The sequence below is a fragment of the Chlamydotis macqueenii genome, chromosome 2 (assembly GCF_036417535.1).
Source record: "Chlamydotis macqueenii isolate bChlMac1 chromosome 2, bChlMac1.mat, whole genome shotgun sequence".
NCBI lineage: Eukaryota > Metazoa > Chordata > Aves > Otidiformes > Otididae > Chlamydotis > Chlamydotis macqueenii.
The window spans coordinates 86,860,855-86,876,039 of record NC_141557.1 but is presented as its reverse complement, the minus strand read 5'-3'; the positions used below and the strand labels follow the sequence as shown (position 1 = coordinate 86,876,039).

At 39.2% G+C, this 15,185-nt stretch overlaps 1 protein-coding gene across 4 annotated transcripts; it reads right to left on the bottom strand.

Annotated features, from left to right (window-relative positions):
• Positions 1-3,628: 3,628 nt before the first annotated feature.
• Positions 3,629-15,178, bottom strand: ATPSCKMT (ATP synthase c subunit lysine N-methyltransferase). Of its 4 annotated transcripts, XR_015257646.1 has the most exons (6): positions 15,102-15,178; positions 14,064-14,347; positions 11,644-11,781; positions 10,466-10,516; positions 5,330-5,671; positions 3,629-4,761 (listed from the first exon to the last, which is right to left on the bottom strand). XR_015257646.1 is itself a non-coding variant. In XM_086740387.1 (5 exons), the coding sequence occupies exons 1-5, from the start codon at positions 15,139-15,141 to the stop codon at positions 5,474-5,476; spliced, it is 711 nt and encodes a 236-aa protein (XP_086596513.1). In that variant the 5' UTR covers positions 15,142-15,178; the 3' UTR covers positions 3,629-5,473. The 4 variants fall into 4 exon arrangements, 3 of the variants coding, with proteins under 3 accessions (XP_086596513.1, XP_086596514.1, XP_086596515.1); XM_086740387.1 differs by having other exon boundaries at positions 3,629-5,671; XM_086740388.1 differs by lacking the exon at positions 15,102-15,178 and adding an exon at positions 14,524-14,749 and having other exon boundaries at positions 3,629-5,671.
• Positions 15,179-15,185: the final 7 nt, after the last annotated feature.

Sequence of the window (15,185 nt, the reverse complement as noted above, 5' to 3'; positions counted from 1 at the left end):
ACCAGAAGAGACACAGAGGCTCATAAATTTGTATACTGCAGAGGTCCAAGGCTCAACAGTCCATGCAAGCAACAACAGAAAGAAGAAAAAAAAAAAAAAAAAAAAAAAACTCCTTACTGTTAAACTCATTTCCATTTAGCTAATGGTTCAGCTCACATAAACCCATATTTTTAGTTCAGCGATTGTATTTAGTTCATACTGGATTGTATTACAGTGATTCTTCAAGCACTACACAGTAAGTCACAGGAAAAAAAAAAATCTGTCCAACATTTCAACTGAAGCCTCTAATAGAAACCTCAACATTATACTAAGAAAAAGAAATCAGCAAAAGTCCCACCTGAAAAAACAACCCACATCCAAAAAACTACTGAACGGATAAAAGGCCTGTATTCATTTGCCAAGTGATGAAATATAATAAAAATGTGAAATTAAGTACTTAAAACTACTAAATAGTCAGAATTGTTGTAGACTGAGGCTATTTTTCAGTTTAAATACCATATGGGTGGATGTGTTTTTCTTTCATTTACTGGAAACAAAAGTCATGCTATGTCAGCATACAGACTGCTGAATAAATCAGGGAGGTTAGTTAAATACATGTTAAAGTGTTAGAGAGAAAAAGGTCATTCCTTAATATATTTAGTCTTCCTGCAAAGTTGCTGGGGGGGGGGGGGGGGGGCGTGGAAGCAGCACGGGGAAGTCAACTAGTTTACAGGAAAAGGAAATCATAGAATCACAGAATGGTTTCGGTTGGAACAGACCTTAAAGATCATCTAGTTCCAACCCTCCTGTCCTGGGCAGGGATGTCTTCCACTAGACCAGATCACTCAAAGCCCCACTGAATCTGGCCTTGAACATTTCCAGGGATGCGCCATCCACAGCTTCTCTGGGCAACCTGTTCCAGTGCTTTGCCACCCTCACAGTAAAGAATTTCTTCATTATCTCTAATCTAAATCTACCCTCTCTCAGTTTAAAGCCATTACCCCTTGTCCTGTTACTACCAGCCCTTGTCAAAAGTCCCTCTCCAGTTTTCTTGTACGCCCTCTTTAGGTACAGGAAGGCTGCTATAAATGAGAAGATCTGATGAATTTATGAAGTCAAACAGTCAAATTGTAAAACGACAATATGGGAAATAAAAGCAAACACTGAAATAAGAGGGAGAATTTAGAAAAAGAATGAAGAAAAAAAATTGTAACTATGCATGTATAAATCTCCCTCAGTAAAGCATACAAAGATGAATAGAAAGATTACAAAGAAAAATACTGAAAATATTAATTCTGCATCTATCTCACTCAAGGGTGATTTTAAGTTAAACATAGATGTCACACTGTATTATCAAGAACCCAAGAAGTCTTCTAGAAGAAACATATGTTACTTCCAAAAAACAAGTTGGGGCTATATTGTAAAACTAAAGAACTGGAAGCTTGGCAGAATTTAATGGCATTAAATCTGATGTTAGGTTGCCCTCTTCAACCATGAATTTGAAGGATTTGTGTCCTTTCTTGAACAAATGCTTCTGTATTTGTAAACTATCGCAAAAAGTGAAACTAAGAAGTATGAGGTGATCTATCAATAATTAGTGTTCATTCACGTGTAATGGTATCAGACATGAACCCATTTCTGAGTGAATGCTTATCACAGCCCATTCTTAGTATGGATGCTCATAAACAATGAGAAATACGTGCAGCTGATGTGCAAGTCTGTCAAACTGCTTTTGAAATAGTTTAGACTGCTATACTTGGGCCGTAAGATTCCCTTCCTCCTTTCCTCCCACAACTCAAAATATAAAAGATAACAAAATGCAACCTCTGCTTACTTTCCTTGTAGATCTTAGAATGGTACTACAATGGTAAACCTTTTTACAGAGCACACACATGAGAAAAGCAAAGCTCAAGTTGTTCTTAAAAAATTTACGCAGAATTCAGGAGATCTGTCACCTCCTGAACTGCATGCTTCATTAAAGGTGGAAGACTTTCCCAAAGCCTGGGCTTTAGAATTTTTTTTCCCACAGACCACACTAATTCAACTGGCTTATGAAATGTAGTACTTTATTTTAAACTTGATTCTGTACCTGGCTACAACTCATGAGTCAGAAACAAACAGCAGCTCAGAGACAGAGGATTAAATTCCTTGGAGCACTATGAGATTAAGTGGCAGCATATAATCAGACCAGAGGATAAGTCAAGAACTTCAATACAACCAGTAATATAGAAATGCCTAAAACTCACAAATATGTGCACATTTCACAAATGAATCTGGACAAGCCTGGTTGATACTGCTGTGCAGCTGTAGTGACTGTGCAGTATACTGAGCAACCTGCTGACATAATGTGTTTCAATAAAAAAAAAAAAAAAAAACTGTATTATTTTCAAACAGATCAAATTCTACAATATTTCAGGAAAGCATTACTCATTCAGCAACATAGCAACTTTTTTGCTAAAATCTGGCAGGGTAAAGAAGGAATAAAACAAGTGACTCCCAAAAGGCAACTGATTCTACTAGAAGACATAAACAAAGATAAACTATAGGTTTTCCTGTGTATCTGAATTACTTTGGTATTGAACAGCATGTGTAGCCTGAAGGTTGTCTTCTTTTGGCTTCAGATTTACACTATAATTTGATTAAGCCAGTCCTCTAAGGCTTTCTTGGTTTTCAGAAGAAACCAATTTGTACTCTGAAGTAGCATATCAACGAAATCATAATACATTACCCTAGCAATTGGAAGTATATCAACATAATAACCCATACAGTGATAACTGAAGTCACAGTTAAGTATTTAATCTTGTAAACCATCAAATGAACGTAGCAAGTGATGGAAAAATTGAGGCCAACATGACAAGAAAATGCTTTCCCCGTCCCCTTGTGTAAATTAGAGCAATTTGCTTTCCATTTCACACTTCAGCCATGGAGACAGGAAATACAGTACATTTCTTTATGTAATGAGGAATACCAAACCGTCTACCCCAGCACAGGCCCCCAAAAGTAAATGGCCAGAGTAAGAAACAGTCCTCTGTTTTACTTTAAAAGCATTCATAAATCTCTCTTTGCCTTGAGGACAGCACTTAGTGCTGCTGAAGCTCAGGCCATCACATCATTAATTCTATCTCGCTCTCCTCAAGAAGTATTTCTGGAGCGATAGGTGGTAACTAAGAAGTACATTCCCCAAAGCCTTCACCATAGGCAGAATTGGGAAATCTAGTTTTACCATTTATCAGGCAAACGATAAAGCAATTAACAAATACAGAGTCAAACACAGCAGAAAAAGTAAATACCTGCTTAATTCCCTGCAAACTAACTTTAGTGAAAGTAGACAGTAGAAACTTGGGTCAAAGCACTGCACTGCAGATAAGTCACAATTCACTTGATCAACATCTTTTGCCTCCTCTTCTCCTTTATAATCATTCAGGGAAGGACTTGGCTTAATTAGCTAATTTCCCCTTTGTATGGTCTGTATCAATAGAAATAATTTCAGATTTCCTTTGTCTGAGGTTCCAGTTTTATCACCTTGGATATTAAATTCAGCCAGTACCCCATTACAAACCAGGATCAGTAAAAAGACAGGGAGAACTTGTTTCACTTCCAAGGAAAAGCCATGCAGCAAAGTCTGTCATGGAGGAAGTATTTCACATGGTTATGATTTAGCAGCAGTTCAAGGTTTATTAATGATGTGAGACAAATCAAAGGTTTAATTTTGCAGCACTAATGAATTTAAAGATTAACAAAGTGATTCAGTAGAATATGCTATGATTAAAACAGAGACTTAATTACAGATTCAAGAATGACAAGATTCACACTACCTTACTACAGGGTATCCTAAATCTATCTATCTATCTATATACATATGTATAGAGGTGTATATGTACAAACACAAAACACACAAACACAGGTGGAAATATCTGGATCCAATGAAATACATGCATAGAGGAGACTAGCCTATCATTAAAAGTTTCCTCTTTCTTTAGTTTAGAGTAAATATTCACAATGCATCAGCATTCCTCAGTGGTCAATAATTGAGCCTCGAGAAGTTGAACTTCACCCTGGACTTCCATTAACTTTGTCAGCAGATGGTCTTTAAACCTCTCTGGTTTAAGGAGGCTATGCCTGAAAGGCATCCTAACACAGCCTCTCGCTGCTTGTCACAGCCCGCTGCGATCCAGGAGAGCTCAATGGGTCTCGCTTTGGGTCACTGTTTATAGGGTCCAAGATACTGGCTTTTGCCAGGTACTTTTCCATTTCAGCCCTACTGATAATGAAGTATTCTGATGCTTTCCACTAATTACACAGGCCCAGAGTTCTTTAGATTTTGGGGGGAATTCTGGTGTCCCTCCTTTTAGACTCCGAACCAGGTCAAGATGTCCTAGGTTGTCAGGATAAGGGAGTGGGGTGTCTCATCGCCTGGGTATATCACCTGCACAATCCATTCCTGACTCATCCAATGTTGGATGGACAAAGCACTGAATGACTCAGGAGCAGCGGAGGAATTGCACTGCAACACCATGAGTTTGAGATCTCATCAGATAGAATAGCTCAGAAAAGCAGAGGGGAAAAGGAAGTCTGATTGAAAACCTTCCTTACAATCTAACTATAAATTAAATAAGCTCTAATAAGATGTAGCCAACCTAGCCAGACTGACTAGCTCTGGAATCAGAGACAGTCTTCATAACACATTCAAGTAAGCAACTCTCACCCATACCTTAATCCAAGGTTTGAGCACACAGAAGTGGTGACAGTTCACTGTCAAGTAGGTGACTTTTGAAACACTTTCTAAATCAGAGAGGTTCAGAAAAATCATGGTCATTTACAAAGACTTACACCAGTAAATGTTCAGTAAGAGCTCATTTCTGCAATTTTGTCTTCACATAACAAGTTAAATAAAAATACATTAATACAATCAAGGGCTGCACTTGTGTTAATGAACACAATAAACAACTTGTTATAGTTGCTTGTTGTGTTAAATTCAACTTTTAAAAGCATACATTCAAGGCTGAGGTGTAAAACATTGGTATCATTACCATACTCAATCTGCATCAGTTTGATGTATGCAGCATTATGCCTACTTGGCATACACAATGAAGACATTTGGGAACCACGGCTCATTTGAGAAGCCAATTCCACACCACTTCCAACACCAATAACAAATGCTACGAAGACTCAGAAAGAATGCACATATAAAGTGCGCCAATTTGAGCTTTTTAATTCATACATATATTGCCCTTAACAGTAGTGAGCCGTGTCTTATCCCATTTTAGATATTAAAGTTTTCTGCTTCTATAAAACTTTCTAATAATTTTTACTAACTATATTAAGCCATTTAACTACACCTTTCACTAACCTTTTTGTGCTTTCAGATAACCAGTGTACTTTACTTATTTTAGTGAATACGTATCTCCATATCCTGGGGCTCTATTCACATTAATCTTATCTTTAACAGGTGAAGTTAAAGCCAGAAATTTCAGTACAAAGACAAATTAGATGTTTAGGATTCTGTCTCTGGTGTAATTTCAAAGCTTTTTGTTTCACATCCTCTAGAATGTTTCAAATCATAGGCCCACACAGTGTCTATTCCCTCTCCAGTAGTATGATCTGGGATCCAGGAAGGGAAAGGAAAACGACAGGCAATGACTCTGGCACTATATTCAAGTTCTTCTTCCAGCTTCTTCTCCAACTGTGGCATCTGTTGAGCAACAATAAAAAGCTTTCAGAAGCAGCAAAATACAGAAGTATTATCTTTAGAATCTAATTCAGTTTAAGAGAAGTCGAAAATTTGGCAAGTTTTTGGAAAAAAAATTACATGAGTCTTTGTGACACACATTTTGTCTTTAGTGCATTGACAAAGAATATTTAAAACTAGAAAATGGTTATTGTGCCTTGATTGGTGAGATTAAGAAAAACATAACTCTAAATTCTAAAAATTCAATCAAAAACCATAGATAATCCCTTAGATTAAAGAAAAAAAAAAACAACAAACAAATTAAGACTTTGCATGTTCCAATTCATTATTCTCTTCAGTGGGATTCTTCTTTGTAGAGTATGAGAGCTCAGTCCCCTGAATTTATCCTATTTATGACACCCCAAGTCACATGAACTATTATGTGATACTCAAAGGCCAATGCCTCTCAGTTTCCAGCCTAATCACAAAACAGATCCTGGGACACTCAAAAGATCATACAGCCAACAACCCAAAGCACACATTCTGCTGTCACTGCATAGTAAAGTACTGGTATGTTAAACACTACCGAAACTGAGCTTTGTTGGCTCCAGTCTGTTAACGTGCCTCTGCAGCAGTACTGTACGAAACAGCAAACAGAATCACAGAACGGTTTGGATTGGAAGGGACCTTTAAAGGCCATCTAGTTCAACACCCCTGCAAGAAGCAGGGACATCTCCAACTCAATCAGGTTACCCAGAGCCCTGTCCAACCTGGTCTTGAATGTTTCCAGGGATGGGGTGTCTACCACCTCCATGGGCAACCTCTTCCAGTGTTTCACTGCCCTTATTATAAATAATTTCTTCCTTATGTCTAATCTAAACCTACCCTTTTTTTAGTTTAAAACCATTGCCCCTTGTTCCATTGCTACAGGCCCTGCTGAAGAGTTTCTCCCCATCTTTCTTATAAGCCCCCTTTAGGTACTGGTCTCCCTGGAGCTCTCTCTTCTCCAGGCTAAACAGCCCCAACTCACTCAGCCTGTCCTCACAGGAAAGGTGCTCCAGCCCTCTTCTCATCTTCACGGCCCTCCTCTGGACCTTCTCCAACTGGTCCATGTCCTTCTTATATTGGAGGCTCCAGAGCTGGATGCAGTATTCCAGGTGGGGTCTCACAAGAGAGCTAAGTACAGGGGTAGAATCACCTCCCTCAGCCTGCCAGCCACACTCCTTTTGATGCAGCCCATGATACAGCTGGCCTTCTGGGCTGCGAGTGCACACTATCATCTCATGTCCAACTTCTCATCCACCAGTACCCCCAAGTCTCAGCAGAGCTGCTCTCAATCCCTTCATCCCCCAGCCTGTATTGATGTTGAGGGTTGCCCCAAGTCAGGTGCAGGATCTTGCACTTGGCCTTCTTGAACTTCATGAGGTTCACACATGGTCCCACTTCTCAAGCTTGTCCACCTTCCTGTGAATGGCATCCCTTCCCTCCAGCACGCCAACCCCACCACACAGCTTGGTGTCATCTGTAAATTTGCAGAGGGTGCACATAATCCCACTATGTCATTGATTAAAATATTGAACAGTACTGGTCCCAACAGACTCCTGAGGGACACCACTTGCCACTGACCTCCATTGGGACATTGAGCACTACCCTCTGGATGTGACCATCCAGCCAATTCCTCATCCACCAAACAGTCCATCCATCAAATTCATATCTCTCCAATTTAGAGACAAGGATGTTGTGGGGAACTGTGTTAAATACCACTATGCAACTCTCATTGAATGCCTACAGTTTAGCTTTCCTCCATTTGCAAAAAATTGAGCAAATATGGAAGCCAAGGGAAATACCACTACTCTTCCAGAACAGAACAACACTCTGCCAAGTCATTTCTGCTAATGGATGAAGTGAGAAATGAATTAACACATCTAGATTACAGAGAAACTTCTTTCACAACCCAGAGAATGATTATGTTCTGAAAAAAAAAAAAAAGAACTTGATATATTTAACCATTTTTGTCCTTTGGAAAAGTTTGATGTTATGCTTAAGCAGATCAGTGCACATCCATTCGGAATTCCTTCTATTCTTACATACTGTCTTTACCTCTGGGAGTAATTATAACAGCAAGCTCCACAGGTTACCTCTATTACATGTAAAAATCTATTTACATTGATATCATGAGATAGCATTTAGATATTAAAAGGTTAAAACAAATATAGCTCAATTTAAGTCACAAAGGACACAAAATAAATAGAAAAAAAGTCACAAAACAAACAAACAAGAAAAACCACCTTGAGAATATTATTGGAAAACAGGACTGACTGAAGAAAGTGTATTTCCAAAGGTTGCAGACAGCTTCCACTATCACATACATGCAGGGTGTACCTTTGATGTAACATCCTATTATAGCTACATTTAAGCTTACAACGGAATATTTTAGAAAAATTACAGTCATAGATCCGATATATCAAAGAGTTACCTTGAATATTTTTAAGGACATTATGCTGTGATTTCATCCACACAGCAAATGCTTTTGAACATTTTTGCCACCACACCTTGAATAAACTGGAAAAATAAGCCCATTTTGGCATCTCAGACTGAGCGCTGAGACAGCGGAAAAGGAAAGACTAAGTTGACACAGAAACTACAAATATAGACACAGTCTAATTTTTAATGAGCAATTACGAAAATTAGTGACATCTCATGTCTGTATTAGCTCAAACCGGAAAACTTAATTAATAGCTCAGCCAAAAAGAATTACATCCTTGAACCAAACCATTAAACTAGTTTTTAAGCTAAATATCTCTGTAGCATTAGGTGTTATGATCATATTGTATTTTCTATCAATCCAAGGTTGAGTTTTTCTGTATGTTTACATAGATATACAGTTTAGTAAGCCTTTCATACAGTATACAATCAGTGAAAATACACAGAAGCTGCAAACATGAACACCTGCAAAGAATTCTGTCATCCCAGCCTGAACAAGTAAAAGTCTCTCTGCAATGACTCAGATAAACACACCTTCCTGCAGTCACTAGCAAGAACAGAGAGGTCTTAGTCTTCCCTGAAGATCAATAAATCCAAGTTCTGCAAGCTAATCTTGGATAGGAAATAAAAGCATTGCGTGACAGCATCAAATCAGATCAGTATTATTAAAAAAGCTAGAGATCTATTGCCCTTAGAAAAAAAGACAAAAATGCGTTAAAGTCTCTAGAAAATCAATTTAGTCATTCAGGAGGCCAGTCATTCACAACTTCCCAAGTAAATTTAAAGGGGGATCATGAGCAAATTAATGCCCAGGAAACACAGTAGTCGATGGGTTTGGATCCATTACACTTCTGACAGTATTTTTATTGGAAGAATTTAGCCTAGTATTTACTGAGTTTACTGAAGTTATTCTGAGCCCTACAGCCACTCTTCCTATCATAGCTGCTACTAATTTATCCCACTTTATACTATTAAAGTTAAACCAGTATTTCTGCTAGGTTGACTCACATTTTCCCAGGGCATTTGTTTATTTCTAGTTTACTGAAACATCTTTCTTCACCTGCACTTTTCCTCTCAGTGCAATGACAGAATTTCTGACTGCAAATTCAAATATTTATACTGCCCCCTCCCGGAACTCAAGGTAGAGAGCACATAACATCCAAACCTGGCAACATCTGTAGCACAACACCCTAGTTCTCACTAATATGCCACCCACAAAAGTAGGGGGGGAAAGCATTTTCACTTCAGTTTCCAACATAAGTTACAATTCAAATCTGAAGTACATATTTAATTCCAACTCTGTTAAAGAAAAAGCAGAGAACAGGGAAGCTTTATTATGCTTCTTGTTGCATCTTCCTGTTACTACTACAGAAATATTATCAGTTTATGTTGCATAGTATAGCATCACATTAAGCTCTTCACTCATTTCATCCCACATCTGCCTCAGCAGAGGAAGAAGCAATACAGAATCATTTATAGGGTATTTCTGTGTCACTCCTCCATACACATGCAACCTATATAGAAGATTCTAATAACAAATCAAAATATCAAGAATACTTAAATATTTAAGATTCTTTTATCTCTTCTAGTAAAAAAGAAAATGAGAAAGAGCTGAAAGCCACAGTAAATGTAAAGTCTGGCTGAATTTATTGAATATATCACTAAAGCAGTCACTACACAACTCAATTTCTACACCAGTTTTGAAGAATGCATTTTCCCCAGGGACACGATGAACATAGGCTACAAAGCTTTCCTTAAAGGCAAAGAATTTGTGCACTTGTACTGTAGTATCTCTATACCTGAAGTATCTGTCTCCCTTCCAAAAACCCTCAGTTTAACGTGGGCAAGGGAGTATTTAAATATACTAGCTGCTGGCCTATTTGATCTGATCTGGTTTTTGGAAAAGAACATAAGCAAAGTGCAGTACTCTTGTCTAACAAGGCTCCCAGAAATCAGCAGTACACAGTTTCCTACTTCATCCTCTCCCTGGAAACTCTGCAGTTTTTTTCAGTCTGAAAACTTGAAACTTTCAAGAACCAATCTACCACCTTCCCCCCAAGCAACTTGCAAAAGCAAGTTTTCATTTTGCTTTTGAACTAATGGACAGAAAATACTTCTCAAAAATACATGTATATTTTTAGAGCTCCAGTCCGCATCCTGTCACAAGTTTTACCAGGTTTTGTCATGGACATTAATAAGCAAGAATGAAATATCAAAATTTTAGTACTACCTACATTTGACATCCTGCAGGTTAGTTCATTTTGCAGATGAATGTACTAACACTGAATGCCTTGGTATTAAAATAATCAAACAACGCAAAAATAGTAAACTTACCATTTGAGGTACCCCAAAAACAACAACATTTGTATAATGGGAAAAAGAAACCTAAAATAAAATTTGAGAACAAGTCTTACTAAAAATGGCATTTATATTTGGAAAAGTTCTCACCATTTTTTTTCCACTAATCTCTTCAGCTGCACTCCTTTCAACAGGGATTTAGATAAAAAAATAAGAAGACATCCCACATCAACTTTGCATCACACATATTTCCACGTGAAGACAACTTAATATTGCTGAATAGCAAAAAAAAAAAACCTTCTACTGCCTGGTCAAGAAGCACAAAAAGTATCAATTTAGAAAATACTTAAGTGGTTTTACTCACAGCTAAGTTTTTCCATAACCCCTATATATGTTAAAATTAGGGATGTTTTAAGTTTGCCCTCACTTTTGTTAAACGTTAGCTAGCTATAAAAATTTCCCAGGCATTCCAATGCCTGAGTTCTTCCAGTCAGTGCCCTAAAGTTTTCCTATGCTCCTCTCTGACCAAAGAAAAAAACAGTACATTCACACTTTTCCCCAAAATTCCTGGTATCCACTTTACCCATTACAAAATGCCATTCTTAAAAAACAAACAAACAACAAAAAAAATCTCAAACAAAAAGCGAGACACAAACAAAAAAATCCTGTGACTTTGACAAGAATAACAGGGGAGAGGCTCACATAAATATGACCCCCAAAAACTCACCTCATTAAAGAAAGAATTGTGACTCAAATGATTGAAAATTGCAAAAAAACTCTCAGGCACACATGTAAATAATCTTAAAGCACTCTCAAAAGCAGGTAACGCATTGCACAGCTAGAAAAGAACACATCTAATTAAATGTCAAACGAGATTGTGGTCTTGCGCAGTAGATGAGCAAGAGTCTTGTTACTGACCCCCAAGGATCAGCTCTCAGTGAAGCCCAACATCACAGCACCCCACATCACTCAGCAGGCAGAAGCATGACAGTGTGCTCGAGGAGCCTGTACTGAAAAAGGACAGCGCTTTACTGAAGGACAAAACTCACAGCGTACTGTGCTGTGAGTCTAGTTTTATGGCCCCAAGTACTTTTATCAAAGCCCAATACAGCACCTTGTGGCCAGATGGAATTCTGGTTCTTTAAAGAAAGTACTTTCAAGTATGGAAATTTCTCAGACATCCCACATTCATTCTTACATACTTCACCACCTACCTTCCATAAGTCTGAAATATAAAATCTGGTGTTCTGATGTACGCCATCTCTCCAAGCACGGTATCTGGAGTACCAGACTAGCCAGGGATTTAACTCATAACCAACAGCGTTGAATCCCCTTTTTGCAGCTGCTATCACCTACAAGGAAAAAAATAAATCTTCACTTAGAAACAGAGAAAGTGTATTCATCTAAACAGGAGCACACAGTTTTATTTACAATATAAATTAAAGGAAAGCACTTTTGAAAATTACTCAGGCTTTAATTTCAAATAGATTAGTGGTATAGTTAAAAAAAACCCTGAAACTATATTTTACTATGATGACTAGTCCCATTGAAATTAATAAATTCAGATGAACAAAATTAACCACTTAAACATTCACAGGGCAAAGCTGTAAGCTTGTAGTATGCCTATGATTTACACAAAAGTTTAACATATTCACCACACTACCTTGGAATTAAAGAGTATCAAAATGGATCATGGAGAGAACAGCAAAATATAGAAGCAGAAATGCTCTAAATCAGAGCACTTAACTTTTTCGAAAAGCAGTGATGGGTAAGCACTTGAGAGACCCCTGAATCAGAACCAAAAATGACCTACCAATAGAAAGAGTAAGTAATACATTGACCTACATTTGAAAAAAATGCATGTCAAAAATTTAAATGTAGGTTAAAAAAAAAAAAAAAGAAAAAAGTTCCACACATAAATCTCAGTCATCCAGTGCTAAGCTTCATATTTTAAAAGGCAAAAGGTAATTCAGATAACAAATAGATTTTCAAAGACCCTCCCTTAAATTAGATCCTAAGATTTAGAGTTGTTATACTGTCTATCAAGTCTCTTCAAGCAAGATCAAAGCCTAACTGATTTTTTAGAAAAAAAGAATATTAAGGCACCATACAAAAAAGGCACAAGTTTCTAGAATTAAGATTTAAGTCACAATTTAAAAGGTTACTGATGTGTTTTAATCAGGAAAAGTCTGATGAACTATGAATTACAGAACAGGCAAGGTGAAATCAGGAAGAAGTACACATTTCTTAATAGAGCTTCCCAAACAGCCTTACCCAGACCAGCGTTTCACTCTATTAAAATAACGCACATTCCATCATGCTCACAGCATTTGAAAATATACTAAAAGAATCTGACATTTTTACCTTGTTTAGAAATAAAAATATAGTCATATTTATTCACTGATTACACCTTAGTAATATTTAAAATACTTAAAAGCATCTGAACAGAAGCTCAACTTCTTTCAGGACAGATGCATTAAGGCAATAACAAGCATCCAATTTTAGGCACCTGGCTCTCCAAGTAGTCTTCAGTCTCCTTTTAAGCACACACACACACACATATATATATAAATAAAATCAGAATTAAAACACACAGTACCTAATCAAATTAGGTGCCTTAGATAACAGTCAACAGCCAGAACGCTGAGCAGAGAGGGCACCAGAAACTGCAGCTCTCGTACCTACATGCTTTTCTGTTTCCTACTCAGGCACACTTCCTTCTAAGCCACCTTCACAGACTTGGACTTCCAAAAGCATTTTTTTAATGTGGACAAATGCCTGACTCATTCACATGAAATATGGACAAGGGCAGCATAGAAGAACTTATTTGTTTCCATCAAAAACCCACTTAGTGCCATCCTGTTCCTAAAACTGACTTGAAGCAGATGTTTAGCAAATGGTATGCAAAACATCGCAGCTACAAAAAAAAAAAAAAAACCCCACACAAAAAAACCCCACACCATTCTCCACTGTTCCCTCTCACCACCTCATTTCAAAACAGGGGTTCAGACAATGTCCTGGAAACACAGTATGACTTTGGTTTTGGTGATTCTCACCATTTCTCTTGGTAATTATTCTAGTTTCATCACATTCATTTTGAAGCAGGCCAGCTAGCACTGCACAAATGTGTGAAGACTACAATTCTAACAATACCAGCATTTTTATTTTTCTAAGCCATCACTCATTTCTCATTCTGTTTTTTTATCACCTTTAGACAATAAGCATACAGCTGCAGCTCCAAAAGCACAGTCCTATTTAATCGCACAGCCTCACATGTTGCACCTATAAACCCATGTGAAATCATAGCTCTTTGGGAATCACACTACCAATACTTCAATCGCATCTTTTCACATGAATGCAGCGCAATTCCCTCCAGCCAACAGGATGAGGCTATCATTTTGTACACTACCTTGTCAAGCTGCAGGTAAGACTGAAGCAAAAATATTGACTACTCACCTAAACTGAATGTAAACCTTTATCAGCTTTGAGCCTTTTCACAAGACTCGAAGAAAAACACTGGATGCCAAAGACAAGTCATTTACAAATATGAGAAAACAAGACCAGCTTCAGCTTAGAGCATTTGGAGGTTTTTTTGGAGAGGTAATATAAAAGGAAGGCAACATCCATAACTTACAATACGGCCATCCCCGCTACCGATGTCAACTAGGGAGCCGCTTCTCTTTTCTAACATTTTCAGCACATTCTGGATCTGAGCAGAAGTTGCAGGAACGAAGGGCAGGCACACTTTCCTCAGAGCCGGGGTCACAAAGGGGGTGACCACTGCGTACAGTGCCACCAAGGTCCCACCGACACCAGCGGTGACCCACAGCCCCCAGACCCTCCTTCTGGAGCCACCCTCGCAATCCTCTTGCGGGCCTGCTGCCTGGCTCTCGCTGGGTAGCGCCTTTGACATCACACCTAGAGACAGACGTTGAAAAGTGCATTTTCTGTAGTTGCTTTATTACACCCGCACTTAGGACAAAGCAGTATAGCGTATCAAAGAGATAAGACGTCAGGAAATTCACATATTCCTTTAGCTGATTCCTAGACCCTAGGGTAATATTACCATTACTTCTTTTGAGAAGTTGAAGCACCCTGTTAATTTTTGAGGGCAGGAAAGCAGTTTCCATTTATGCCCAGAGCCCTTCCCACCCGGCCGGGCAGCAGCACGCCCCGAAATAGCCCAAGGGCAGCACAGGCACGGACCTTCCCGCTACCGGCCGCCCGGAACCGGCGCTCAGAGAAACGTCCCCGAGCAGTTACTCCCCTTCCCTTCGGGAAGAACGTTCCTGCAGAGGGTCACGCTCCCCGCCGCAAGCCCGCCTGTTAGCCGCCCGCCAAACCAACCACCCAAGCCCACCTCCCTCGCCGCCCAGCTCCCTCCAGCAGACAGCCGCCCTCCGCCGGCTCCGTTTATAGTGGAGGGCAATACCACTCCGCTACGTAGAAGGGGGGGGGGGGACCGAAAGGTTTCTCAAGGCGCTTCCGAGAGTAGCGAGGCACACCCTTCCGCCGTATATTTGTCCTACTCTCTCAGCTTTTCATCACTCAGTGCAGCCCGCTGCTTTCGCGCTTGGCCCCCGTATTCTACCTAATAGACTAGCCTCCCCCTCCCACTCCCTCCCTTCCCCACCTCGCCCCGACAGAGTCGCGAACGCCGCGCAACTCCCACCGTGCCGGATGCTTCCAGAAAGGTCGGCTGCGGGCGCCATATAGGTCCCGCCCGCGAAATATGTCTCGCTGTTGCCGGTCGCGC